The sequence below is a fragment of the Harpegnathos saltator genome, unplaced genomic scaffold, assembly GCF_003227715.2.
Source record: "Harpegnathos saltator strain DR-91 unplaced genomic scaffold, Hsal_v8.6 scaffold462, whole genome shotgun sequence".
In the NCBI taxonomy this organism is placed as follows: Eukaryota; Metazoa; Arthropoda; class Insecta; order Hymenoptera; family Formicidae; genus Harpegnathos; species Harpegnathos saltator.
In genome coordinates, this window is record NW_020230275.1 from 1,184,493 (window position 1) to 1,209,141 (window position 24,649).

The 24,649-nt window shown below is 34.1% G+C and overlaps 4 protein-coding genes across 6 annotated transcripts; 2 read left to right on the forward strand and 2 right to left on the reverse strand.

Moving 5' to 3' along the window:
• Positions 1 to 1,379: 1,379 nt before the first annotated feature.
• On the reverse strand, positions 1,380 to 3,895 carry eIF3m (eukaryotic translation initiation factor 3 subunit M). Its single transcript, XM_011152146.3, has 7 exons — positions 3,723 to 3,895; positions 3,264 to 3,443; positions 3,079 to 3,173; positions 2,779 to 2,997; positions 2,381 to 2,649; positions 2,131 to 2,274; positions 1,380 to 1,802 (listed from the first exon to the last, which is right to left on the reverse strand). Exons 1-7 carry the CDS (start codon positions 3,765 to 3,767, stop codon positions 1,579 to 1,581), a joined length of 1,176 nt encoding a protein of 391 aa, XP_011150448.1. The 5' UTR covers positions 3,768 to 3,895; the 3' UTR covers positions 1,380 to 1,578.
• A 107-nt stretch (positions 3,896 to 4,002) lies between these two features.
• LOC105189809 (GPI mannosyltransferase 2) lies at positions 4,003 to 20,907 on the forward strand. Of its 3 annotated transcripts, none has more exons than XM_019844500.2 (3): positions 4,003 to 4,204; positions 4,759 to 4,804; positions 19,035 to 20,907. In XM_019844500.2, exon 3 carries the CDS (start codon positions 19,307 to 19,309, stop codon positions 20,783 to 20,785), a length of 1,479 nt encoding a protein of 492 aa, XP_019700059.2. In that variant the 5' UTR covers positions 4,003 to 4,204; positions 4,759 to 4,804; positions 19,035 to 19,306; the 3' UTR covers positions 20,786 to 20,907. The 3 variants fall into 3 exon arrangements, 1 of the variants encoding a protein (XP_019700059.2); XR_003113446.1 differs by lacking the exon at positions 19,035 to 20,907 and adding an exon at positions 18,472 to 18,656 and having other exon boundaries at positions 4,017 to 4,204; XR_003113445.1 differs by lacking the exon at positions 19,035 to 20,907 and adding an exon at positions 5,438 to 5,620 and having other exon boundaries at positions 4,034 to 4,204.
• Positions 5,103 to 19,036, reverse strand: LOC105189824 (dual oxidase 2). Its single transcript, XM_025301989.1, has 26 exons — positions 18,816 to 19,036; positions 18,373 to 18,735; positions 15,961 to 16,142; positions 15,053 to 15,296; positions 13,619 to 13,846; positions 13,426 to 13,509; positions 11,907 to 11,992; positions 11,557 to 11,835; positions 11,296 to 11,468; positions 10,840 to 10,961; positions 10,563 to 10,760; positions 10,373 to 10,480; positions 10,128 to 10,267; positions 9,780 to 10,040; positions 9,519 to 9,659; positions 9,261 to 9,436; positions 8,664 to 9,181; positions 8,341 to 8,571; positions 8,084 to 8,177; positions 7,776 to 7,986; positions 7,582 to 7,702; positions 7,277 to 7,506; positions 6,964 to 7,122; positions 5,641 to 5,796; positions 5,436 to 5,564; positions 5,103 to 5,283 (listed from the first exon to the last, which is right to left on the reverse strand). Exons 1-26 carry the CDS (start codon positions 18,967 to 18,969, stop codon positions 5,155 to 5,157), a joined length of 4,917 nt encoding a protein of 1,638 aa, XP_025157774.1. The 5' UTR covers positions 18,970 to 19,036; the 3' UTR covers positions 5,103 to 5,154.
• On the forward strand, positions 13,842 to 15,111 carry LOC105189808 (pyruvate dehydrogenase E1 component subunit beta, mitochondrial). Its single transcript, XM_025301990.1, has one exon. The coding sequence runs from the start codon at positions 13,928 to 13,930 to the stop codon at positions 15,002 to 15,004; it is 1,077 nt and encodes a 358-aa protein (XP_025157775.1). The 5' UTR covers positions 13,842 to 13,927; the 3' UTR covers positions 15,005 to 15,111.
• Positions 20,908 to 24,649: the final 3,742 nt, after the last annotated feature.

The window sequence follows — 24,649 nt, forward strand, 5'->3', positions numbered from 1 at the left end:
GGTCAAACTTTTTTAAAAATGGAACTCTAATTTTTTGAACACCTACGTTTGTAGCCCTTGTCATGACGAATTCAACAACTACACTCAAGATGATTAGAGGTCAAATAATGGAAAAAAAGACTCAGGAAAGAAAAAATAATGCTTGAATAAAGCAAAGAAGAAATAAACTTTATTAATAAATTTTCAATAAGAATAAAATATTTGAGAAAAAAGAAGCGTTTTTCTTTTCGAAATGGAGAATTTCATTAATTTAAGTGTTCGAAATGTTGTCCCCTTGCATTTATGCAAGCCTGCAATCTTCGTTGAAAATTATTAAGCACTCTTTGTAAACAATTGTTTATGTTAATCCTTCAACTACAAGAGAAAATATGATGCAACGAATATGCGAAGTGAGTCAAATAATTTCGACGAGCGAATTACAAAGAGTGCTTAATGATTTTCAACGAAGATTGGCTACGAAGACAACGAAGGCTACAAACGTAGATGTTCAAAAAATTAGAATTCCATTTAAAAAAAAAGTTTGATCTATTTACCTTCACCCAAAATTAAATTTTGGTTTAATCAAAATGTGTCCCCTTCGAAACAATACAATATAAAAAAAAGGCGGACCTCAATGTTATTTAGTTTTCGAAATTTTTTGCCTGTTACGTTTGAAATTTAGCATCCTGTATATCAAATATAAACATTATTTAATTTTTATTTAGTCAATTTTATACGTTTATCTCTCAAAATGCATAAGATTCATCAGTGCGTTTTTCTAGTGAAATGTAAAATATCTTGTAATAACTACATCGTAAATTTAAAAAAGGGGAAATATAGCATAAAAATTAGTACAAAAATTTTTTTCACTCTTAAAATTCTATATAATATTTTTAAATTCACTATAATATATTTGCATATGAATATTTCTTATTGTTTATGCTCTTTAAAACAAAATAAATTGTAATAAATCTATGTATAGCAGAAATCATTTGTACAAATAAAGATGCAAACAAATTATCTGAAATGGTTTTATTGATTATTTAAGAACAGTCATATTATTTGTTTTTTTTTTGTATGATTTATAGTCATATTGTGTATTTATCGAATCTTGTATAAATTGTTGATTGTATTATTATCTTCAGTTATTAGATATAAAATGCAGGATATTAAATGTATTAAAATAAATTATTTTCTATCAATTGTTAATATTTCGTATAAAGATTATATTGATTTGAATTACATCAATTATTTCATAGAGACAATTCGGCATAAAAGACAACACAATATGGAATAATATCAACAAGTCTAGTTTTTGCATATTAAATGTTTAAATTTATGTGTTTAAACAAGATTTTATAAAAATGTTTCCATTATATATAGCAGCTTTTATTTTTTTCCACATATAACTCTTATCAAATGTGTGAATGTAATACTGTAATATAAATTATTCTTACAATTTATCTGCATCCTTCATTTTGCAGCTAGACTTGATATATACGGCAGAGTTACGTGAGTTCTTGTCATATGGAAGACAACTTTCGACTGTTAATCATTGTACTTCCATGTTTTATCCATTCATGAAATTTTTCAATAACGTCAGTGACCAAGAGTAGCTTTATTTTTTGCTGCAAGTTCTACTTGAGCAGCGGCTACGGTTTTCATTCCGTCTTGGACGGCTGCGAGATTAGCTTTCCACGATACGAGTAAGTCTCGTAATTGCATCCACTGCGGACGACCGAACGTTCTATGCATAGTGCTTGAGATCAACACTTTACGACCAGCTTGATCCATGCGCGCTCTTACAAGTTTTGTTTTTAAAACTGGAACAGAAATGCAGATAAATGTGATGATCTATTATTTTTATATTTATTCAAAAGCATTTTATATATATTTTATGTTAAGTAGCACTAAAATTGTTGAATGCTTCGATAACTCAGTAAAATATAACTCTACTAAGCCAGTACTGATCCATTTAATATACCCTGCTTAAATAAGATTTTCACTTAAATAATTAATAGTGAAAACTTTTATTTATATAGGGTATAATTATAAATATTGCAATAAACATTACAAAGTTTTAAAAAGATAATTTCACATTTTAGAAACAGAAAAATCAAGTGATAGAATCGGGCAGTAACAACAGCTCACCATCAATTATGAAACTTTCCACTTCAGACTCACTGATTTGCAACTCTTCTTGTATCGTATCGAAAGACATTTCCGGATTGGTCTCAGCAAGTTGCATAAAGGTTAACAATCTCATCTTCTTCATATTTTGCTCGTGATTCAAGCCTATAAGAAAAATAACAAACAATCATATTACCACAAATTATTTAAATATATTTATATTATTTTGAATTGTTTAAATATATTTATCTATATTAAACAAAATACATACCAAGCTGGTGCTCAACAAATTCCTTGTGATGTTGATAAAAGTATAAATACGCCGGCAATTTGTCCTGCACGAACACGAGAAGTAAATCATGTATCAATTCACCTTCTAGAAATCTTACAGGTTTCAAAGCCAATAATGGATCTAATAAAAATGTATTTGGGTCTGCTAACGCAGCCAATATACAACGTTGTGCATCTTCTCTTGCTGCAGAAGCATTTTCTGCTGTGTATGTCCCTAAAAGTTCTACCATGACTGCTGCTGCTTGCTCTCTGAAAGATTATACAAACATATTCATAATCAGTATTATTCAAGGGTAATTATGGACCAGTTTCTAGATTTTTATGGACCAATTAAAGTTTTAATATTTAACACATCATGATAAAAATACAAATAATTACCCCTGTTTGCAGCTTAGGAGGACTTCATGTAACAACCGCAGTAATTTCTGCATTTGTTCATTTGATGGTGGAAAGGAAGCAAATTGTTGTTTCAACTGATCTATCCCACCATATACAGCTTTCACTTGATCAACATTACGAGCTATTTGCACTAAGTGGTAATAAACATGATATCTCATCGGAGAATCATCAGCTAGAGACTGGAATAATAGCCACAAACTGTAAAAATATATAATTTATTATATTAAGTACATTAAAATATATATTATATAATATATATGAAGAAAAATAATATCTTACGCTTTTAGGCATACTAATCCTAGCTTATATCCAGGTGCTTTTATAAGTTTTTCACAAAATGCTAAAATTAAATTTTCTGCACGTTCTGTAGGTATCTATAAAAAATAAAAAAATAGAGAAAAATTACATTAACATTAGACAATAATAAAGTATACAAAAATAAATATATTGGATGTCAAACTTACTAAAATCATGATAGAAACAATATCATTCAATACAGATTCTATCTCACTTTCATTTCCTTCTTTAAAACATGCCTCACATACTCCAATAATTTTGTGTAAATCATCCTCTATACCTTTAGGAGATTTTTCTTCGCTGATTTCTGCACCAAGGCTTTTAAAATATACTCTCAACTCCTGCGCCTAGTAACAATATTTACTAATCAATTTATGCAAATATAATATACAACTTAATAAAATTTTTATATTCATTTACATGAAGCAATAATTATCGTAATTTTTATAATTATCATTATTTAGCTACAGAATTTAATATAATTCGTTTTTTCTTATGTATAATTTTGGGATAACCTAAAAAGATTATAGACTATATGCTTCAAATATACTTTTCATATAATTTACACATGTATAAAGGTACATTTGAAGATATCGATTACGCTTTAAAAATCTGTGCAAACTTACCTGATCATCTAATGGCAATTCCATAAAAATTGGTGGAACCTGCATTTTGACGAGCGATCGCACGTTTCACCGTGGTAAAATTCGACGGATAGAGGCTAATGGAAGTTAAGTCAGTGGCACACGGTGCTTGTTTTCGTGCTGGATTGCTTGCTGGAAAATACTACGTTCTGATTGGCGCATTTCCATCCATCTTCGGAAATGTACCAATCACAATGCAATATTTTCATCCAGCAAGCAATCCAGCACGAAAACAAGCACTGTATGCCGCTGGCTTTATTCTCAAGTCGGGATGCGTTCCGAAAGTCATTAAAAAAATGTGACAATCTTTATGTCCGCGACTGTACATCGGACGTCTTACAGGTCCGATGTCCAATAAGGGCATCCTTGTTACGTCCAATTTATGTCCACGGACGTAAATCGGACATACGGACATACATTGGACGTAAAACGTACATCCATTGAATGTCCAGTGCTGTCTGGGTGTATGTATATTTTAATAAGGAATAGTAATGTCCCAATACTTTAGATAGAATTAGGTTAAGTAAGAATTAGGTTTAGATAGAATCAAGTTAAGTAAAGTTAGGTTAAATTAGGTTTGATAAATTATACTATTCCGTTTTTTTATTACAAAATTAGATTGATATTTTTAAATCTCCAATTTGCATTTTGAATTTGGTTATATTTTTAATTTACTAATTAAACAGTTATCACGTGATTTATCATTTGTACTTTCATACGTTTGCAAACTCTATACAGTATCGATATGACAGAATTTCTAACCTCATAGTTATCATTTTTTAGCATTTTATAACGTTGTTTTATTTAAAGGTCATTCTACAATACGTGTAAGTTGTAAGCCGTAAGAACTGACCAATTATAGCCGATTATTTTTGTAATAATCGACTATGATTCGCCAATTCTTACGGCTTACAACTTACGACACGTATTGTAGAATGACCTTAAGAGTGACGATTTTAATTTTCACTCTTGTTTTTTGCAATAAAATATAGTAAAATAACAAATTCCAAAATTTCAGGCAAATGAAACAACCCGACTTCTTTATAATTAACCGCAAAATATTTGTAAGTATATATTTAACTATTATATGTAAAATATATATTGTTGTTGAATAAAATGATTTTATAGTGTAATTTAACTAAACTGAAAACTGAAGCGATCTATATTAATATAAAATTATTGCAGATAATTAAGGAAATTCTCATTTACATAGTTTATGAAATTTTGATATTGATACAAATATGACAGATAATTTACTATTAATATCAATATTGTTTATTTGATAGTATTTATTTATAGAAAAATATCAAAGAAATAAAAATAAAATGAATTATCTAAATTAAAATTAGAAGAAAACTTAGAAGAACATTTCATGATCATTAAAAATAAAATTTTATACTAAATATCTGTAAATTTAGAAACTTTTATAAATGTGTTGAAACAGTGTATCATTGATTTCTGTTAAATTAATTGCTTTGCAAGCAGCATCTACTGCTTCGGTCATTGTTGGTGTACCACAACTGAAAACACCAATCTTGTTTGCCTGAAATAAAAAAATTATTTCAGATGTTTTACATGAAACCATACAGATTTGATGATATATCAATATCACCAATTCAACAACAATATACAGAATGATAGAAATTAATATAAGTATTATCCAGTAAATATATGAGTATGATAATATATACTTACAGAAGGATGTAATTTCTGGATAGATAGGAAGAATTGAAAAAATTTTGGACGTCCAAAATGTGTGACTGCTTTGAGACCAGTAAACAGGGATTTATTTGAAATTTTTTGAAAATGACGTTCACAGATATACTGGAAATAATATTTTATCACATAATTTTTCAAAAAAACTTCACATATTAGCAACAATTACAATCAGATGTCTTACCAAAAGTATCGTTCGTAGGTCAAATTTTTGGTAAAATTGAGTAACAAAAATATGAATTGATATTATATTTTTGACATCTGTTTTTTCAAGATCCCTTAATATGTCAACCATCCATTCAAATTGCTTTTGAGTTCTTGTAACCCAAAGAAAATATACCTACAAATGGGATAACTATATAAATTTGGTTTTATATACAGAATGTACGAAAACTATCGAAACCCCTTAATATCTCGGAAAATATGCATTTTAGGAAAAAATGTTTTATACAAAGTTAGTATTAGGTGCATTACATGGCAATATTATTATGACTTTAAATAGAGTTGTCAAAATCACGTGAAAGTCATCTTAAATTTCTTGGATGGAACCCCCTATTTTTCATTACATATTCTTGTAGCTTATCTCGAGGGCTTTCCAAAACACTATAATTAAATGTTTTTTCGTAAAGGTATTTTTCGAGTTACAAGATTTAAAAGTTGCAGTACCGCCGGCATTAGCATTACCCAAGGTGTACTGCGTGGAGGTTGCATGGTCAGATTTACACCTCTTTTGTATATGTGTGTGTGTGTGCACACGGGCGCGCGACGTGTGCATACATACATACGTACATACGTACATACATACATACATACATATATATTTTTATTTAAGTATGCGTAAATACCGCTACATGTTTCTGAGTATGGTCTCCAGATCTCTCCCCGCTAGACTATTTTCTTTGAGATTATCTCAAAAGTAAAAATTACAGCACAAAACCTCTTTAAACCCCATCATGGAATAAATGACGAAATACCTCCCCATTTTTGCGAAAATGCCATTTCCAATTTTTATACTAGACTGGCACATTGTCAAACTGTTAATGGCCATTAATTTAAACATTTATTGAATGCAAACACTCAGAAACATGTAGCAGTATTTACGCACACTTAAATAAAAATATGTATATATGTATATACACATGAGGGCATACGTCGCATGCCCGCTTGGATAATGCTAATGCCGGCGGTACTGCAACTTTTAAGTCTTGTAACTCCAAAAATATCTAACGAAAAAACATTTAATTAGTGTTTTGGAAAGCTCTCGAGATAAGCTACAAGAATATGTAATGAAAAATAGGAGGTCCCATTTAAGAAATTTAAGATGACTTTCACGTGATCTTGACAACACAATTTGAGGTCATAATAATATTGCCGTATAATGCGTCTTATAAAACTCTATTAACTTTGTATGAAACATTTTTTTCTAAAATGCGTATTTTCCGAGATATTAAGGGGTTTCAATACTTTTCGTATACCCTGTATTATAATACTACAGTAATATTAGTACCTTCTTGCAACTGAAGTTTACATTATGGTTTGATCTAAAGACTATATCCTTGAGTATTGAAGCAAAAGGTGTAACACCTATACCACCACCAACCATGATTGCTACTTCATATTTATCCCAGTCTTGATGACCTTCTCCATACGGACCATCTATATGAATCTATCAATAAATATATATGAAAATATACATAATATTCATATACATAACTATGAGAATTTTATTTCATTATTAAGTGTAGCAAAAAGTTTGAATAAATGTATACGATATCGTAAATATGTATAATTTTTCACCATATTATAATATAAAAGCCTACCACTGGTAAATTTTCATTGGGCATAATACATTGCTCTAATTTATCTCTGATATTTGTAGTCCATGGTCCAACTGCTCTTACATGTATACTTAAACTAGTCTCATGCGGCGCAGAGGATAAAGTGAACGGATGGTATTCATTTGTTTGCAGTGCTGGGCACGCTACTCTAATCCACTGGCCAGATTTATATTGAAAATTTAAAGGTTTTGGAAATGTTAAATATGTTACACCTATAAAAGACATATCAATATATTGCATGAATAAGCAGAGATAGCGGAATATTAATTCTATTGGAGAAAAAGTACCTGATGGCAAAATATCCGCTTTAAGTATTGGTATTTCTATTTTCGTTCTAGTCACTGTTACGACTTTATCCAAAATAAACAGGATAACCGGCCCCAAAAAGAAGTAGTGGAAATATGGTTCCTATCGCAATAAATTAAGTAATTTTGCGTAAGTTATGTTATCGTGAGAACAATTACATAAAAGCATTAATTACTTGTACTAATCTTCCACTTCCGTGTAAAACCATGAGTATGTAGAAAACTGGATACAGGGAATGCACAAAAGAGAACCAATTGTAAAATGCTTTGCGCACCATCGACAATGAACATATAAATATCAATCCAGTCACAAAGGTTAAAAGTACTCCTGTTATACCTGTCATTGTACCCCAACACCAGTAATGAAATTTGGGCAATTCATGCGTCCTATATAGATGTCGATGATTATATACAATGATATGTATCGTACATAAACGCGGATAATTCGTATGGTTAATTGGAATATTTATAGAAGAGTACTTACGCGTGGAAATAATTCCGGAACAGACATAGCAGATCGTCGGCAGTCTGCGTGGATATATGGTAAAAGTTGAAGCCATGTCCGATAATATGTAATACTAAAAAATTCTTAAATAAAATACTTTCTTTCTCTCTCCTGAATATATATGAAATCGACTATGGAAATAATACCATGGAAATTTTTACATAAAAGAAACGTGTTGTTTTATATACCATTAAATGTGCGATTTTTTAAAATCAATTTTTTATGTCTTCTCTCACCAGTAAAAGCTAGCGCCCAACAAGCGATGTATTTATGCATCTCGATCGCAGAATCAAATGGAATATAAAATTGCAGAACTGTGGTCCTCAGGATCGTGATAGTGTTGTGGCACATCATGAGTAGTAGCGTGGAATAAGTAAACATTATTGCCGACGCCGCACCTCTCGTTATAGTCAGGCCGTAGCCTAATATTCGTCTCAGACCGGAATGTTCTCGTTCTATGGAATAATCTGTAAGAATATTCACAAGAAAATATTTGCGTTAAATATTCGCGACGTTCAAAACCAAAGATCCGCAGCGAAAGAATATTCGAAGTACATACAGTACACTCGTTCGGCGAATATCCCAAGGAGTAACAGAGTGTACAAACACGTCCAGAATATTTGCAATCTTTTGTTAGCGAGATACTTCATTACAGGATACCAATAATCGTCCGAGTATTTCTTCATTTCCTCAACGATCTTCTCATCTTTGTCGATGATCTCACTGTTGCCTCTTTCCTCCGTTACATCTTGTTCGTTCTCGACTTTGCCTTCAACTCTTGATTGCAATTCACTGGGATCGGCATATAAACTCTCCACCGTTTTTTGTACCTCACCGATGAATGTTGATCTAACTGTTTTCACGCCCGCGTGAAGTTTCCTGTTCCTCCCGTCTGCTTGCACATTGAACTCCAGCTCGGCATAATTAAGCTGATTGTTAAAATCGGTCAATATTTGCTGAAAGTCTTGCAGATTTATAATTTCTTTGTTCGCCAAGTTGGCGTGATACATCATAGACTGCACCAGAGACTCTAATTCGTCGTCTGTTACGTCAGCATTGACTGTCTCCATAAATGATCTGCAGGTTCGACATAATACATGTCATGTATCCTTCTCATATCATATACACGATATACACGTACATGATAAAAATATACCTTAACATATTTGAAAATTCCTCCCTCTTCAGTCTTCCTGTACCGTTGATATCATACATATCGAACATTAACTTTATCTTCTCTTCAGCGGAGCCTTTTAGAAATATCACCAGCATATCAACGAATTCCCGGAATGATATAAAGCCGCTTTTGTCTTTATCCACTAAATTAAATATCTGCAAATATACAATCTTTTTCGAATAACATATTCGTGTCATCTATTCGTATCACTTATCAGACTTCAGACAAATGTGTCACCTTCTTTACGAACTCAGAGTCCGGCCTCATGCTCAAGGCTTCTGCAAATTCTATGATAGTTAATTCCGTATAAATTACTTCTCTCGCTACTGTCGAGTCTATTTGTAATATTTCTTCCTCCGTATGTGCGATGTGGAACGCCTGAAAACATTATTATACATATATACTTGTACTTATCCTTCAGCAATTTTGTATGTTATACCAAAGTGAATCCTTCATTTGAGAAAACAAGCCTTCTCAAGTAAATAGAAAAGAAAATACCTGTGCGAATACAACACGGAAGAACATCTCTAATTTCTTTTGACGGTGCTTCTTAGTTATTGCTTGCTTGAGCATCATCGCGAGCGTAACATTTGTTGTTTGCACTGAGCATACATTTCCGTCTGTTGCAATTTCTAACATAAATCTATCGAATGCTTTTATAAATGTGCCTCTTACATATTCCGAATCAAATTTCAGCACTAAATCGTAACTATGATGTACGCGAATCAACATGTAATGGTTATCGGTTGAGCAGTAAATCTATAGGAAAAATGATATATTTTATATATTTGTTACGGAGAATATGTTGTTAATGAGTAATATTTGATGCACAATAAACAAATGTACCATAACATTGCTATTAGATGGAAATTCCATGGCGCGTATCAAATGTCCCAATTGATTCTTCACTTCTAATTGTTGAGTTCTGATATTTGGTGTTACTAAAACGTTTCTCAGAGAGGATTTCGGCTCTTGCCATTCCTTAGCTATTTAAATACAAAGAATTATTAATAATATATAAGCGGTGTTATAGACGATAGTATATATTATGTACATCACATATATTGTGATGTATATACCTAGAAATTTACCCATAAATATGCTATCTACGTTATCAATGTGTTCCATTTTTCTACCATTTTCTGGTTTCAGTCCTTTCTCCTTGAACTGTATCTTATAAGAGATCACCGCAATAAGACCTGCCTCAAAATTAATCAATCAAATAATATAAAGTTTACACAATCACAATGTATTAATAGTGATATAGTTGATAAAGTTTACCGCAGAAAAATGTTGTTACGCTTAAGAATGTAAGAATAAAAGACGCGCTGCTATTGGAAAAGAAATCGTAAGTTCCAGGCTCGGTGCACTTCTCGATATTATTTTCATTTATTTGTTCAGCGTGAAAGCACGGGCCAGTAGTACATGCGCCTTTTTTGATAACATTATTTTTCTTACAGTTTGGATGCATCTCCTCCTCTGAAACGGTATAATATATAATTCGTAATATCTTCAGTTATCGTCAAGCGAGTATAAATCTCCATGCTTTTACTGATACCTTTTGTAGGTACTCTAAAGGGATTCCTTGGGACATCATTCCAGTCCATTTCAGTGATACACATTAACAAATCATAGATTGATAATTCGTCTATCCGTATAACTTCTTTTGCAGTAAAAAGTCTACAAACGAAGCCGTGTCAGTTAGTTGTCGAGTAAATATATACCAAAACATGATACGTAGAAGATGCAAATCTCTGTGCAGTGCAGAGTTGGTAAAAACATTAAAATAAAAAAACAAAACATCATGTTTTTTGTTTAAAACTTTTTCATGTTTTAAATGTCTTAAAGAGATGCAAAAAACACATTTTAAACAATTTAAACACATATACATTTGACTTTTAGTATAGATTGAACACTTGACCTTTGATACAATTTGAAATATAGTCAATGGTTTAGTAAGAAAACGGTGTTTCTGGGAACTTATAAAAGATAATTTATTTTATTGTATACGTACTCGTTGTTTAGATTTTTGTACCAAAATCTATCGCCATCACGTATTCTCTGAAACTGATCGCGAATGATTTCTCGGAATAATTCACCAGGTGTATCACCGGTCTCCAGTATTCCCCCTACCCAGATATCCACGTCATCAAACGAGTTATATAGCTTGAGAAACTCATTTTTAATCTTGAATAAAGTGCAAACGATATATCTTTTATATTTATAATGTCATTATTATGACAGATTAAAGGTTTCTGTGCATTGTACAACATACCTCTGGTGACACATGAACAAAATGGGATATATTTTTAACCTCATGTAGACCGTACGCACGACGAGCGCTATTGAAATCCGGTACGCCATGATCCCGTCCTCGTTGAATGTTAAGCGCCATTAAATCCCTTCTGGAAAATTCCAATGGACCGAACAAACTGCCTCGCAGATCTTCAACGATTTTGTGATCTTCTTCTTCGCATAATTGAATAGCCATTCCCATTAATAATTTATCCACATTGACACTGATCATTTCCGTGAAATTGGCAAAAAGAGAATTCTAAATGACAATTTATCATATATTAAGTGCTTGTTAATATATTTTAAATGTCAATATAATCGCCAAGATACCTGCGACATCCAGTAATTGTTGCATGTTCTGATTGGAAATCGCTCCAGGGAACAATTATTTCTTCCATAATTACGAAGGTATACACCTGTATGATTATTAGTATTATTATGATTACTGCTATTATTGATTCACATATACAATGCTGGCAAAAAGTACCGCAACGGTTAAAAATCTTGGAAAATATTGATTTCTGGGAAAAATGTTTCAAGCAATAGGAATAGGGCTTAAAAAAATCTATTAGGAGATGATATCTATCTGACTTTGGTATGACCTTGAAAAGCTCGGTCATGGTCAACATAAAAATCTTAAACGGGAACCTCTATTTTTTATTACACTGTTACAATAGCACCATGATTTTTGTTAATTTACTGACTTTTGGAGATTTTAAAATTATCAAATTAACAAAAATCATGGCGCTATTGTAACAATATATTCTTAAGACTAAATAGAGCAAAAAGGTTTAGTACCATTTTTTCTTCCGACAAATAGTTAGCGAGATATCATAAGTTAAATATTGAAAAAGTTATCAAGTTTTCCTTAAATATTTCAAAAAATATTAAGCAAATAAAAAAATGTTTTAGACAAAAGTTGTTCAAATTAATTGGTAGTAAAAGACGGTGCAATAAAAAATAAGGCTTTCCGTTTAAGATTTTTATGTTGACCATGACCGAGCTTTTCAAAGTCAGCTTTTCATAGTCAAAGCCAAGGTCAGATACATATCATTATCTAATAGATTTTTTTAAACTCTACTCCTTTTGTTTGAAACATTTTTCCAAGAAATCAATATTTTTCAAGATTTTCATGTTGCAGAACTTTTTGCCAGCACTGTATAATTAATACAATACCGATCATTACGCAATGTATCAAGTTTTTACATCTTCTTATACAGAGTGTTTCAGAAATGGGTGACCAAACCTTAAAAGCATATTCTATTTACTGTAAGAATAAAAAAGTTATAGAGCGCATATAAACATGGATCCAGAAATGCTTCTTTTCCGAGTTATAAACGATTTTTATTTATAATAGACTCTCGTCAAAGAACATTTCATTAAAGAATTTCTGGATAATAATTTTCTTCCGCATCAATACATAACTGGTTTCGACGTCTCACGGACTGTCGAAGACATTTAAAAATTTCTGGATTTTATATTTTGTCACACAAAACGATACGATTTCGGAGTACTCTCTCAGTAGCAACAAGTTTCTGGATTCATATTTATATGGTCTTTTTTCATTCTTATTGTAAATAGAATATGCTCTTAAAGCTTGGCCATTTATGTCTGAAACATCTTATATGTTATATATCATCGTATATATTTTATATTATCTTATAATCGAACAAACATAAAGTTGCAGATTATAGAAAAAAAGAAGATATACGAATAGAAGCAAGTAGACCATGAAATAGAAAATCAATATCGCATTACATAAAGTGATTTTGTTCCCTTCATCATCGATATATTTATATTTATATTCGAAATAACGCGCTAATAATCAGGTGTCACATGCATTGTTTACCTGGTGGAACTAAAGTGTGCCCGAAACGGAAAGCAGCTGATTGGAAGAATTGATCTATCTGCGGGTCGATATTGGGGTTATAACCTTTTGACAAGAAAAAAGTCAAACGTAAATTGTATGCAAGTTACAAAGATTTGAATGACAAGTTCTTCAGAATATTGCATGCGATAATCGCGCTCTATCTGTTTCTCACCAATATAATTAGAAAGTTCCGTCCCCAACCACGAAGGCAACCATTCATTGACCACAATGTGCTGTTGAGTCGCTATTACCCATTTACGAGCTTCGTTGTAAATCTTCTCGCTCGACCAATCTGGATTGAGACGTTTAATGTGCTTCGCCAGGAAATTGTGCCATCGGAACCACACTATACCGAAAGTCAGCAGGAACGGATTCTCGTTCCCTCGTGGATTTCCTAACTCTGCAACAAATATACGAATTGCATTAAGTTAAGAACCGAACCTCCAGAGATAGTACATCGTCATTTGTTGTCTGTACGAGGATGTATCTTCTTCGAGCGTTGAGAAATCAAGTGATATCGCAGACGCGCCGCGTCCTGCTCGACTTGTCACGCAGATCGATCACGAAGATGACGGTGCGGGACACGTTGAATCAGGCCCTCGATGAGGAATTGGCTCGAGACGAGAGCGTATTCATAATAGGAGAAGAGGTGGCGGAATTTGACGGCGCTTACAAAGTGACGCGTGGTCTTTGGAAGAAATACGGCGACAAAAGGATGATCGATACACCAATAACCGAGGCTGGATTTTGCGGCATAGCCATAGGCGCGGCGCTCTTGGGCCTGCGACCGATATGTGAATTCATGACCTTCAATTTCTCCATGCAAGCGATCGACCGCATGATTAACGGCGCCGCGAAAAACTTGTATATGTCCGCCGGCAGATATTCCGTCCCTATAGTATTTCGTGGCCCAAACGGTAACGCCAAGGGTCTGGCTGCGCAGCATTCCCAGTGCTTCGCCTCTTGGTACATGAGCGCGCCCGGCCTTAAGGTCGTATCACCATCGACCTGCGAGGATTACAGGGGTTGTCTTAAGGCCGCCGTGAGGGATCCGGACCCCGTGGTGATGCTGGAGAGCGAGTTACTTTACAATATCGAGTTCCCCCTGTCCGACGAAGCCATGGACAAGGATTACCAGATACCTTTTGGCAAGGCTAAAGTAGAGAAAGCCGGCAAACACATCACCTTGGTGACGCACGGTCAAGCGTTCGTCTACACGCTTCAGGCTGCTGAGATATTAGCCGGGCAAGGGATCGAAGCAGAAGTCATTAACCTGCGATCATTGAGGCCTCTGGATTGGGATACAGTCTTTAAATCGATCGGCAAGACGCACAGATTGATGACCGTCGAACTGGGCTGGCCTCGATGCGGTGTGGGTTCGGAAATTGTCGCGATGGTAATGGAGAATCCAGTGTTCTTCCAGCTGGATGCGCCTGCGGTTCGATGCTGCGGAGTCGACGTCCCGATGCCGTACTCAGAGAAAATCGAGTATGAGTGCACCCCGAAAGATCACCATATAGCCGATTATGCTAAGCGCGTCTGCGGTACTAAATTTTAATCGTGTATTCGTTTACGTGTGTTGATGCAAATAAAATTTTTTACTCACTGAAATATCTGGTGACCTCCTCGGTGTAATGTCGTGAAACGTACAGCGAATGGTGGGCCGGCGGTGGTGGGTTCGCCATAGGTAATCTGACACTGTTCCGCTCAGGGTATAAGCCGGACAACGATGATGCAAGTTCGCCGCCCGGGTGCACAGTTCCGTTGGCATACGTCCTCAGAACGTCTGACCATGCTTTTGATGTGCCATAGATCAGTCCACCGTCCAAGTACGGCGTGATCTCATTTAACTGTGATATTATATTCATATTTATTGGTTTGGAAAGAGATGAGCAGAACAATGATAATGTTGTTAATCCCTTAACGGAAATATTCATGGGGAGAAAAGTGACCTAAATTGTTGATGAGATTGAAATATCGGCGCATTCTAAAAAAAAATCTTTTAACGAAGCAAAACGGGATATCATATTTTTATGTTTTTAAACTCGCTGAATTCTGAAATATCTGAGATCAAATTTGAATCGGATAATTTTTTGAATTTTTGCTCCGCCATATTAGATTCGCTATTTTAAATTTCACAATTCGGGTTTGAGTTCAGCGACACCAAGAACAAAAATATTGTAAACATTAATAGTTCGATTTCATTTTTAGGAACAAAAAAATTTTTGAATCTTTCTAAATTTTAATCTCTTAGAATTCTAAAATTTCTTGAATATAAAAGAAACCGAGCTACTAATGTACTCAATTTGTTTTTTCAATTTGTATTTCAATTTGCACTTTTTGTTTAAATTGTTTACAATAACACTACTAAATATCCTGAAAATATCCCAGGACAATATTCTGGACATATTTAAGTTTGTTCTGAAGACGTTTTGTGTTTTCTGGGAAGTATTTTTTGGGGATTTTTTGGATCTTTTTTGGACAGAATTCTTCTAAAGGACAAGCAAGTTGTACCTGTTGTCGTGGATTGTTCGGCGAATGACCCGTGCGTTGATCATACCGTGTGCGTAAAACAGGCATCTCCGTGTGCCCCGGTTTAATCCTATATTGATGGCCTTCTGGGATATCTATGTTGATATACTCAGGTGGGCATGCTGGTCTCTGAGCATCCAAAATTTCTTCCACCACTTGTTGACCTGTATAAGAAAAAAAATGTTCCAAGTTGTTTTAAATACATATATCTCATATAGAAAGTACTCTATTGGTATACAACTAAGTTAAATTGAGGCAACTATTAAATGAGGCCATTAAGAGTCGATTCGCGGTTTTTAGTTTGAAGAATCGTTATTATTCTTCCTCTCTCTTCCACTATTAATAAAAATTATCCTTCGTCCAAAATAACCGCGGCTGTTAATGAACTTTATACTCTTAATTTAATTTCAAACTACGTCACACGATATCGCAGTTCATGCAGTATTAAATTAAAATTGTTACTGTATAATTTATACAAATGTTTTACACTTATACATAAACTTTCTGTAGATTTTTTTATACAGGATATCTCTAAAGTCTGATCCCACCCTTGGATCTTGGAAACAGCTTTAAATATGGAAAAATATTTCAGATAAAAGTTGTATGGTTTCAAAAGAGATATATGAGAACTATATAATTTTGTTTATAGATGGCGCCACTTTCGAGATATACCAATTAACTTTAACAACTTTTGTTTGAAACATTTTTTCTTTTGCCTGATATTTTTTGAGATATTAGGTAAATAAAAAAATGTTTCAGATAAAAGTTGTTTAAATTAATTGATAGAAAAAGATGATATAATAAAAAATTAGGATTTCCACTTAAGAAAAGTAATGATCAGTGAATATCTCGAAAGTGGCGCCATCTGTATATAAAATGATATAGTTGTTATACGTTTCCTGTGAAACCATATAACTTTTATCTAAAACATTTTTCCATATTTAAAACTGTTTCCGAAATCTAGGGGTGGGATCAGACTTTAAAGATATCCTGTATATACGAAAAGTAAGCAATACGGATCACACAAAAAAAACGCGCCACTAAACTTTAGCACAATTTTATGATATCTTTCAAAAGCGATAATTCAACCAAAAATCATCGTATTGATATGAAACGAGACTCAAATTAAAGCTTGGACATTTCTTGTCAACAATCGAAAATCTGAAAGCGAATTATAATAAATGTTTTATAAAATGGCGAATGTTGAAGATAAATTAATGGAGAAAAAAATGTGTTTTTTAACTGTTGCGCTACTCAGGGAAATCGGTTCTCTAGTACAAAAATGTATGAAGTTTAAAGCTCATTTATTTCCTAACAAATCCATATTTTATTTATTTTTCTACGATCTTTTTTGATAAAGTTATATCATTTTGAAGAAAATGTTACAAAATGGGTAACTTTTTCTTATAAAATCTGCAGTTCAGAATGAAAACTATCGTGGAAAACTTTATCAAAAAGGAAATTAACATGTAATTCGATCAAGATACTCCACGTGGTGGTAAATAATTGAATTTAAAATTCGTATAAGTGCGTGCTTGTACATATGCATGCATATGTGTGTCCTGCTTTTAGTGTTACTCAGGACCAACGGCGTGGACGTGGCAGGAATCTGATCCCGTGTGTGTATGTCTGTGTGTGTGTGTACGTACTCGCGTGTGTATATGTATGTGTGTGTGTGTGTGTATATATGTTTAATAGTGTGTATTACCTTCTTTCGCATTTAGCAATTTTTCTATTCGGTGGGGCATACTGTAAATCAAATTTTTTATTTCTTCTTGTTTCATATTGTTAAATTTTTTTTTGCAAAGCGTTGGGAAGTGCTGCTGACATTTGAATATTATGTTTTCTTACTCTTTATTTCAGCATGCCATAAATGCTCGATAAGATTCATATCCGGACTTATAATATTTTCTCCAAAACGGAATAACTTTATCAAAAAAGGTCGTAGAAAAATAATTAAAATATGGATTTGTTAGGAAATAAATAAGCTTTAAACCTTATACATTTTTGTACCAGAGAACCGATTCTCCTGAGCAGCACAACAGTTAAACACATTTTTTTCCCTATTAATTTAAATCTATCTTCAACATCCGCCATTTTATAAAACATTTATTATAATTCACTTTTAAGTTTTTGGTTATTGACAAGAAATGTCCAAGTTTTAATTTGAGCCTTGTTTCATATCAATATGATGATTTTTGGCTGAGTTATCGCTATTGAAAGATGTCATAAAATTGTGCTAAAGTTTAGTGGCCCGCTTTTTTGCGGGTGAGTATATATTTCATGAATAAAGTATACCTCGTCAGTTTATCCTGATTAAATTTGCATTCAAGTGGAAACAATATAGTTTCAAAAATAGTTCTGCACACGTATATAAATCATTTTCTCACGCACCAAAAAACACAAGCAAGGCATTTCTTCCCGTTCTTGATTTAGATCCAATTTCTCCCTTCAGCAGTTTATCGCTCAAGATTAATGGCTTTGGTCTTTTAGAACCTGACGGTTTGTACACTCCATCTTCATAAGCTGCTGGCAGTTTCCTCAACAAGGGAGTGTCGACGGCTCCTAATTCTGGCTTACCGACATTATTGTACCATCCATCGTAACCAGGATACTCCTTCGCGGTGCGATATTGTGTGCATATATTCGATGGAAAAGGCTTTCCCGTTTGGGCACCCCAACATCCAGTGAATAACCAATCTGTTAACTGTTTATTGAACTCTTCCTTGGCTGTTTCTTTCTCCGGTTTCTTAAAGACTGAAAAACAAGTGGACGTGTTTCTTTAGTACAAGTACCCATCCGATAAGTTCATAGGATCAAATATATGCATAACGTACATCTATTAGGATCCGGCGTAGGCTCAGGTGAAGGTAGAGGTGGAGGTGGAGGTAGTGATGGTACGGATGGCGAATTTAAGACATTTTGTGCAGCAAGTAATGAGAGATTAACTACGATAACGAATAAATGGTAAAACGATAGTATGGAATGCATAGTGCGTGTCCTCTACTGTCGCCAATACATGCACTGTTTAAGTCACATAAAAATGATTGTTTCAGCACTACCGAGTCCCACTCACTAACAGAGCTCCAAGAATTTCTACTAACGAGGAGTATATCATTCCCACGAGAGAATGGCCCACTCCGACTACTTCCTCCCCGTGCGATAAGGGTGTGCAGGAAGTCAAATGTGTGAATCACCGGTTATATTATTAGAGCATGAACAAATTGATCGCAAGCCCGTTTCATTTCTTTTTTTCACGATAATCGGCTACGTACATATTCTACGGATTATACAGTGGAAAAATTAAGTGAACGTAAAGCAGCACAAAATGTACACACCAAGAAAAAAAGTTTTTTGGTTTGCGATCGTTAGTAGAATCGTGATATTTATACTGCAAATCATTTTTAACGCATTAATACCCGATCATCATGCGGACGCATTTAAAAGACCCTTGGATCCCACGGAGGAAGTTTCCCTGTGGGATCAAATAGTGTATTTTTTACTTGACGGTCTTACACGTTGGGACGGTGAGTATTTTCTGCACATCGCGAGATACGGCTACGTTTATGAGAATACTCTCGCTTTTTATCCATTGTATCCGGCTATGATTCGCGTTGTCGGTGCTGTTTTGCTGAGAATACTTCCCATGCTGAATATTCAAAGCACAATGATGCTGGCCGCGACATGTATTAATTTCACGTGTTTTGTCAAGTCCGCGATTATCCTTTACGATCTCACCGAGCGTGTATTTAAGGACACTGTAACGGCGTATAAAGCAGCGATACTTTACTGCATAAATCCGGCCAGCATATTCTTTTCGGCTGTATATTCAGAATCCATGTTCGCGTATCTGTCGTTTTACACTATGCTCGGAAGTATGAAATGCATGTCTGCTATTTCTTTTCCACTTGCTCTGTCAACCTTGGTGAGATCGAACGGTGTTGTTAATATTGGCTTTCCCGTGTATTTCGGGTTTAAGAATCTATATGATTCCGCATTGGGAGCAACACAACGAAAGCGCAACATTCTGTCGACCGTCTGGCATATCTTAAAACTCATGACATTGAATAATTTTTTCATTGTGTTGAGCACGATAATTATATCGGTGTCGCCGTTCGTTCTTCTACAAATATACAATTACATGAAGTTTTGCATTCTCATTAATACGTCGTTGTTGCCGACTCATATCTTACAATACGCTATAGAAAACGATCTAGTTCTACCGGGTACAGAAAATTCGGTATGGTGTAACGTTAGTGTGCCTCTAGCATATTCATATGTACAAAAAACGTATTGGAACGTTGGATTCTTGAGATATTATCGATTCAAACAAATACCGAATTTTATCTTAGCTTTTCCGACATTGCTTATCATGTTGCACTGCGTTAAAGAATTCCTCTTTGAATATAACAACGAACTGTATTCACTGGGATTATTTAACGACAAAGCGAAAAGTGAAAATACTAGAAATGTAAAGAAATATCCGCTGGATACGTTTGCCTTCATGATACATGGATTATTTTTGACCATATTTTGCTTATTCTTTGTGCATATTCAAGTTAGCACACGTTTATTAGCTTCCGCAAGTCCTTTAATATATTGGTACTGTGCGTTGATGATGTCTCATAAGTATATTGATCGTGTTGACCCGCAGTACGAAAGTAGAGAGAACGTATGCTCTAAGTGGAAAGTGTTTTTCTTATCGCAAGAACGATATACGTTGCAGGATAAGTTGGTGCTGTCTTATTTTATAGGATATACAATTGTAGGATGTTTCATGTTTTCAAATTTCTTGCCATGGACTTGATATGTCACATCTCGTATGTATATATATGCGAACTTTTTAGTAAAATAAGTTATTTCTGAATTTTTCAAACACACTTCAGTTGTTCATTTATTTGTTGAAGCTCTTGTACATAAAGAATGAATATCAAAATAAAATAAAATATATTAATATAATGTATTAAAATGTATAATCAAGAATAAAAACTATTAAACTATAACTATGTAAATAGTATCAAAGTAATAATTTATTTTTAAAAGGAAATATACTTTTATGTATGCTAAAAATATACTTACGGATATCAGGTACACAAAATTCTACAAATATATAACAATTCTAATAACAAGATATTCTCATGTTATATATTTAAGCTTATTTATTTATATAATTAACTTAATTAAATGACCTTTCTTTAATACGTTATTTTTTATGCCTCAGTATTCTGATAAATGTAAGATATGTTTGCAAACAATGAGAACATTTGTATGCTTGACTATTAGATTTACGCATAACATTTTTATTCTCCTTGTCATCTTCGATTTCATTTATGATTACACATATATTCTGATGTTGAATTTTTACTAAACTGGATAATATTGCTTGGAGACCACAAGTTTAACAATGCCATTCAGTCTTTTGCATTTTTATAATCAGTTTCTCGCTTCAATCGATTTCCTTTATACTATAATATGTTTGTACAAAAGATTTATTAATAGGTAAATTAATCAGTTGTGATGTTAAAAAAAATAATATTTAATCCTATATCATCTCGTGTGTGTTGATTGCGTCTCTACACAGACATTTGAGTGACTGTATTTTAGTGCATATTAATAAAATATTATTTTACAATCATCAGTTGTACATATTTTGTTATACAAATTCTACCTTTTACTACGTTTGGTTGTTCACTACTTTTAAAATCAAATTTGGCAGGATTAGACTCTATGCTTATTATTTTTACTGCCAACATATGTTTTTAAATCAGTTGGTAGTAGTCTTTTTTATCATATATAGTATTGTAATATGTATATATTCAATTAGTTCTTGAATAAGACTTTGTTCAATTTTATTAAAATCTTGTTTTGTATCATTTGTTTCATCAGCTATTAAAATGAGATTAATATTATTTTTAATAGAAATGAAGGAAAATTCAGCTTCATCGTGAAATACATATCTTCTTATCTTGCAATTGATGATTTAATAAGAAATCCCATTTATTCCTTAAGTGGCTTTTATTAGTAAAGTTTGACCAGTATTAGGAACAGAGAATTCTAGCATCAGCCATGAATCATATGCTATTCTGTAACATTTATATAATGCATGATATAAATTAGTAAAAATGCACAAGTGTGAAATCAAATACTTATATAGAAAATGTAGTTAGTATCTCGCGTGTGAATAGCAGTAATGTTTATGTAGCAGATATTCTCAGTAGTATTTAGTATTTACCAAATATGGTTTAGTAGTTTCCAAAAGAGAGCTGCCAATAGATTATAAAGCATTGCTCATATTTGATAAATTGTTACGAAATCATAAGTAAATAAGATAATTGTAAATAATCTTACAGATATGCTAATATTTGATGTTTAGGGCTGACAGGAGTTTTGCTTTTAACCCTTTGCACTCCGCGCGTTTTCTTATCACTGCCTACTGTGGTAACTCCGGCAACACTTTTGCAGTGGAGCGTCTGGGAAAGAGAAATTTTACTTTGAACGGAAAAAATTACAAGTGCTTGTAATTTCAAAAAGCAACTGGAGTTATTGATGTTAATACTAGAATGTCTCCACAGCGGAGCCACCAGAATTACTGAAATAAATGATGGATGTCTCCACAGCGGAGCGCTAAGGGTTAAAACCTCATATCGATATCACATCCACTTTTTCGACTTGCAGTATTCCGGATGATTTCCAAAGAAACTCATTGAATATAATAGAACATACTGCTTCGCTTTCGTGTGAAATAATTGCTCGTTCATAGACTGAACAATAATACCAGAATATCATTATGCTATATTAGCTATGCTATATTAGAGACAATATATTTACCTTGCAATAATTAAACTCGTTGGCACAAGCAAATTGTGAATACAATTCATTCATTTAATATATGGCTCTGAGCAGAGTTATTACACTCCTTCTGCGCCAATCACGATTTTGGAAATAAAAGAGAAACAGGGACAACGCGTACGCAGTCCCCAAGATCAAAAATATGCGTAGTTACAGGTGGTCTGTTCTTTGTAGCTGCACTGTTGAACTGGTGCAATAAGTTAAAGTGAGACAAATATAAGTTTCCTCACTCTAGCTTATTGCAGAGAGAAGCCTGACAGCGGCCACGTCGATGTTTTTGGCGACATGCATTTTGATGACTGATTTTAACGCCATCTGCGCCCATTTATAGCCGGGAACCAGAGAGGAAGCTGAGAGCGGCCAACACGGCGCTTTCGGCGACACCGATTTCTCGCACTGGAAATGGGCGCCATCTGCATCCATTTTGAGAGGAGAACTATGCTACATCCACTTTTAGGTCTTGGTGGTAAAATGCATGTGGTGGAAGTCGGTGCTAAATCCACTATCAGGCGGTTTATCTCCGTGCTGCAACCATAGTTATTATCTCTATGCCAGACTATGCCCACAGGTCTAAAAAGAACGGGGGGCGGGGGAGAGCAGGGAAAATAAAAGTACATATTAAATATCATATCCTCTACATACATGTTGTCGTATCAAAGTCTCCTGTATAATAAACGATTTGATACGTCTGGAGACGCATGATGTATCGTTGCTCGTGTCCCGTTCCCTTCGTTCTGCTTCTCAATTCAGCATCCCGTCCGCTCCGGACATTCGCTAGTAGCAGGGACAATGGTATCTCTAGCCGTTTAGGAGATATCGAAGATTAAAGTTTTCCAACATTTCTCCGTTGACATCTCCGCTTCTACTGGGAGTAGAGAGTCGTCCATGTAGTCCAAAATGTAGGGTTCTGAAAGGACCTTATTTTGGTGCCGGAAGCAGGCCTGTATCTCTAACCGTTTAGGAGATATCCAAGATTAAAGTTTTCCAACCTTCCTACGTCGAAATCCAGCCTTCCTTCGTCGATATCTCCGCTTATACTGGGAATAGAGAGTCGTCCATGTAGTCGAAAATGTAGGGTTTTGAAAGGACTTTAATTTGGTGCCAGAACCAGGCCTGTATCTCTAACCGTTTAGGAGATATCGAAGTTTAAAGTTTTCCAGCCTTTCTCCGTCGATATCCAGGCTTCATTCGTCGATATCTCCGCTTCTATTGGGAGTAGAGGGTCGTCATTGTAGTCCAAAATGTAGGGTTTTGAAAGGGCTTTAATTTGGTACCTGTCCGAAGCCTGTATCTCTAACCGTTTAGGAGATATCGAAGGTTAAAGTTTTCTAACCTTTCTCCGTCGATATCCAGCTTTCATCCGTCGATATCTCCGCTTCTATTGGGAGTAGAGGGTCGTCATTGTAGTCCAAAATGTAGGGTTTTGAAAGGGCTTTAATTTGGTACCTGTCCGAAGCCTGTAACTCTATCCGTTTAGGAGATATCGAAGGTTAAAGTTTTCTAACCTTTCTCCGTCGATATCCAGCCTTCATCCGTCGATATCTCCGCTTCTATTGGGAGTAGAGGGTCGTCATTGTAGTCCAAAATGTAGGGTTTTGAAAGGGCTTTAATTTGGTACCTGTCCGAAGCCTGTATCTCTAACCGTTTAGGAGATATCGAAGGTTAAACTTTTCTAACCTTTCTCCGTCGATATCCAGCCTTCATTCGTCGATATCTCCGCTTCTATTGGGAGTAGAGGGTCGTCCATGTAGTCCAAAATGTAGGGTTTTGAAAGGGCTTTAATTTGGTACCTGTCCGAAGCCTGTATCTCTAACCGTTTAGG

What these genes read in the sequence shown, in the direction of transcription:
- eIF3m (XM_011152146.3), bottom strand. Translation starts at nt 3,767, where the DNA reads ATGCAGGTTCCACCAATTTTTATGGAATTGCCATTAGATGATCAG. An exon ending in GGATTAGTATGCCTAAAAGC is followed by an intron (nt 2,998 to 3,078) that starts GTAAGATATTAT and finishes ATATTTTTACAG; the next exon opens with TTTGTGGCTATTATTCCAGT. An exon ending in GGAAAGTTTCATAATTGATG is followed by an intron (nt 1,803 to 2,130) that starts GTGAGCTGTTGT and finishes TTTCTGTTCCAG; the next exon opens with TTTTAAAAACAAAACTTGTA.
- LOC105189808 (XM_025301990.1), top strand. Translation starts at nt 13,928, where the DNA reads ATGTATCTTCTTCGAGCGTTGAGAAATCAAGTGATATCGCAGACGCGC.
- LOC105189824 (XM_025301989.1), bottom strand. Translation starts at nt 18,969, where the DNA reads ATGCATTCCATACTATCGTTTTACCATTTATTCGTTATCGTAGTTAAT. An exon ending in TTGTTCATGTGTCACCAGAG is followed by an intron (nt 11,469 to 11,556) that starts GTATGTTGTACA and finishes ACTTTATTCAAG; the next exon opens with ATTAAAAATGAGTTTCTCAA. An exon ending in TCCGTGTTGTATTCGCACAG is followed by an intron (nt 9,660 to 9,779) that starts GTATTTTCTTTT and finishes TAATGTTTTCAG; the next exon opens with GCGTTCCACATCGCACATAC.
- LOC105189809 (XM_019844500.2), top strand. Translation starts at nt 19,307, where the DNA reads ATGTACACACCAAGAAAAAAAGTTTTTTGGTTTGCGATCGTTAGTAGA.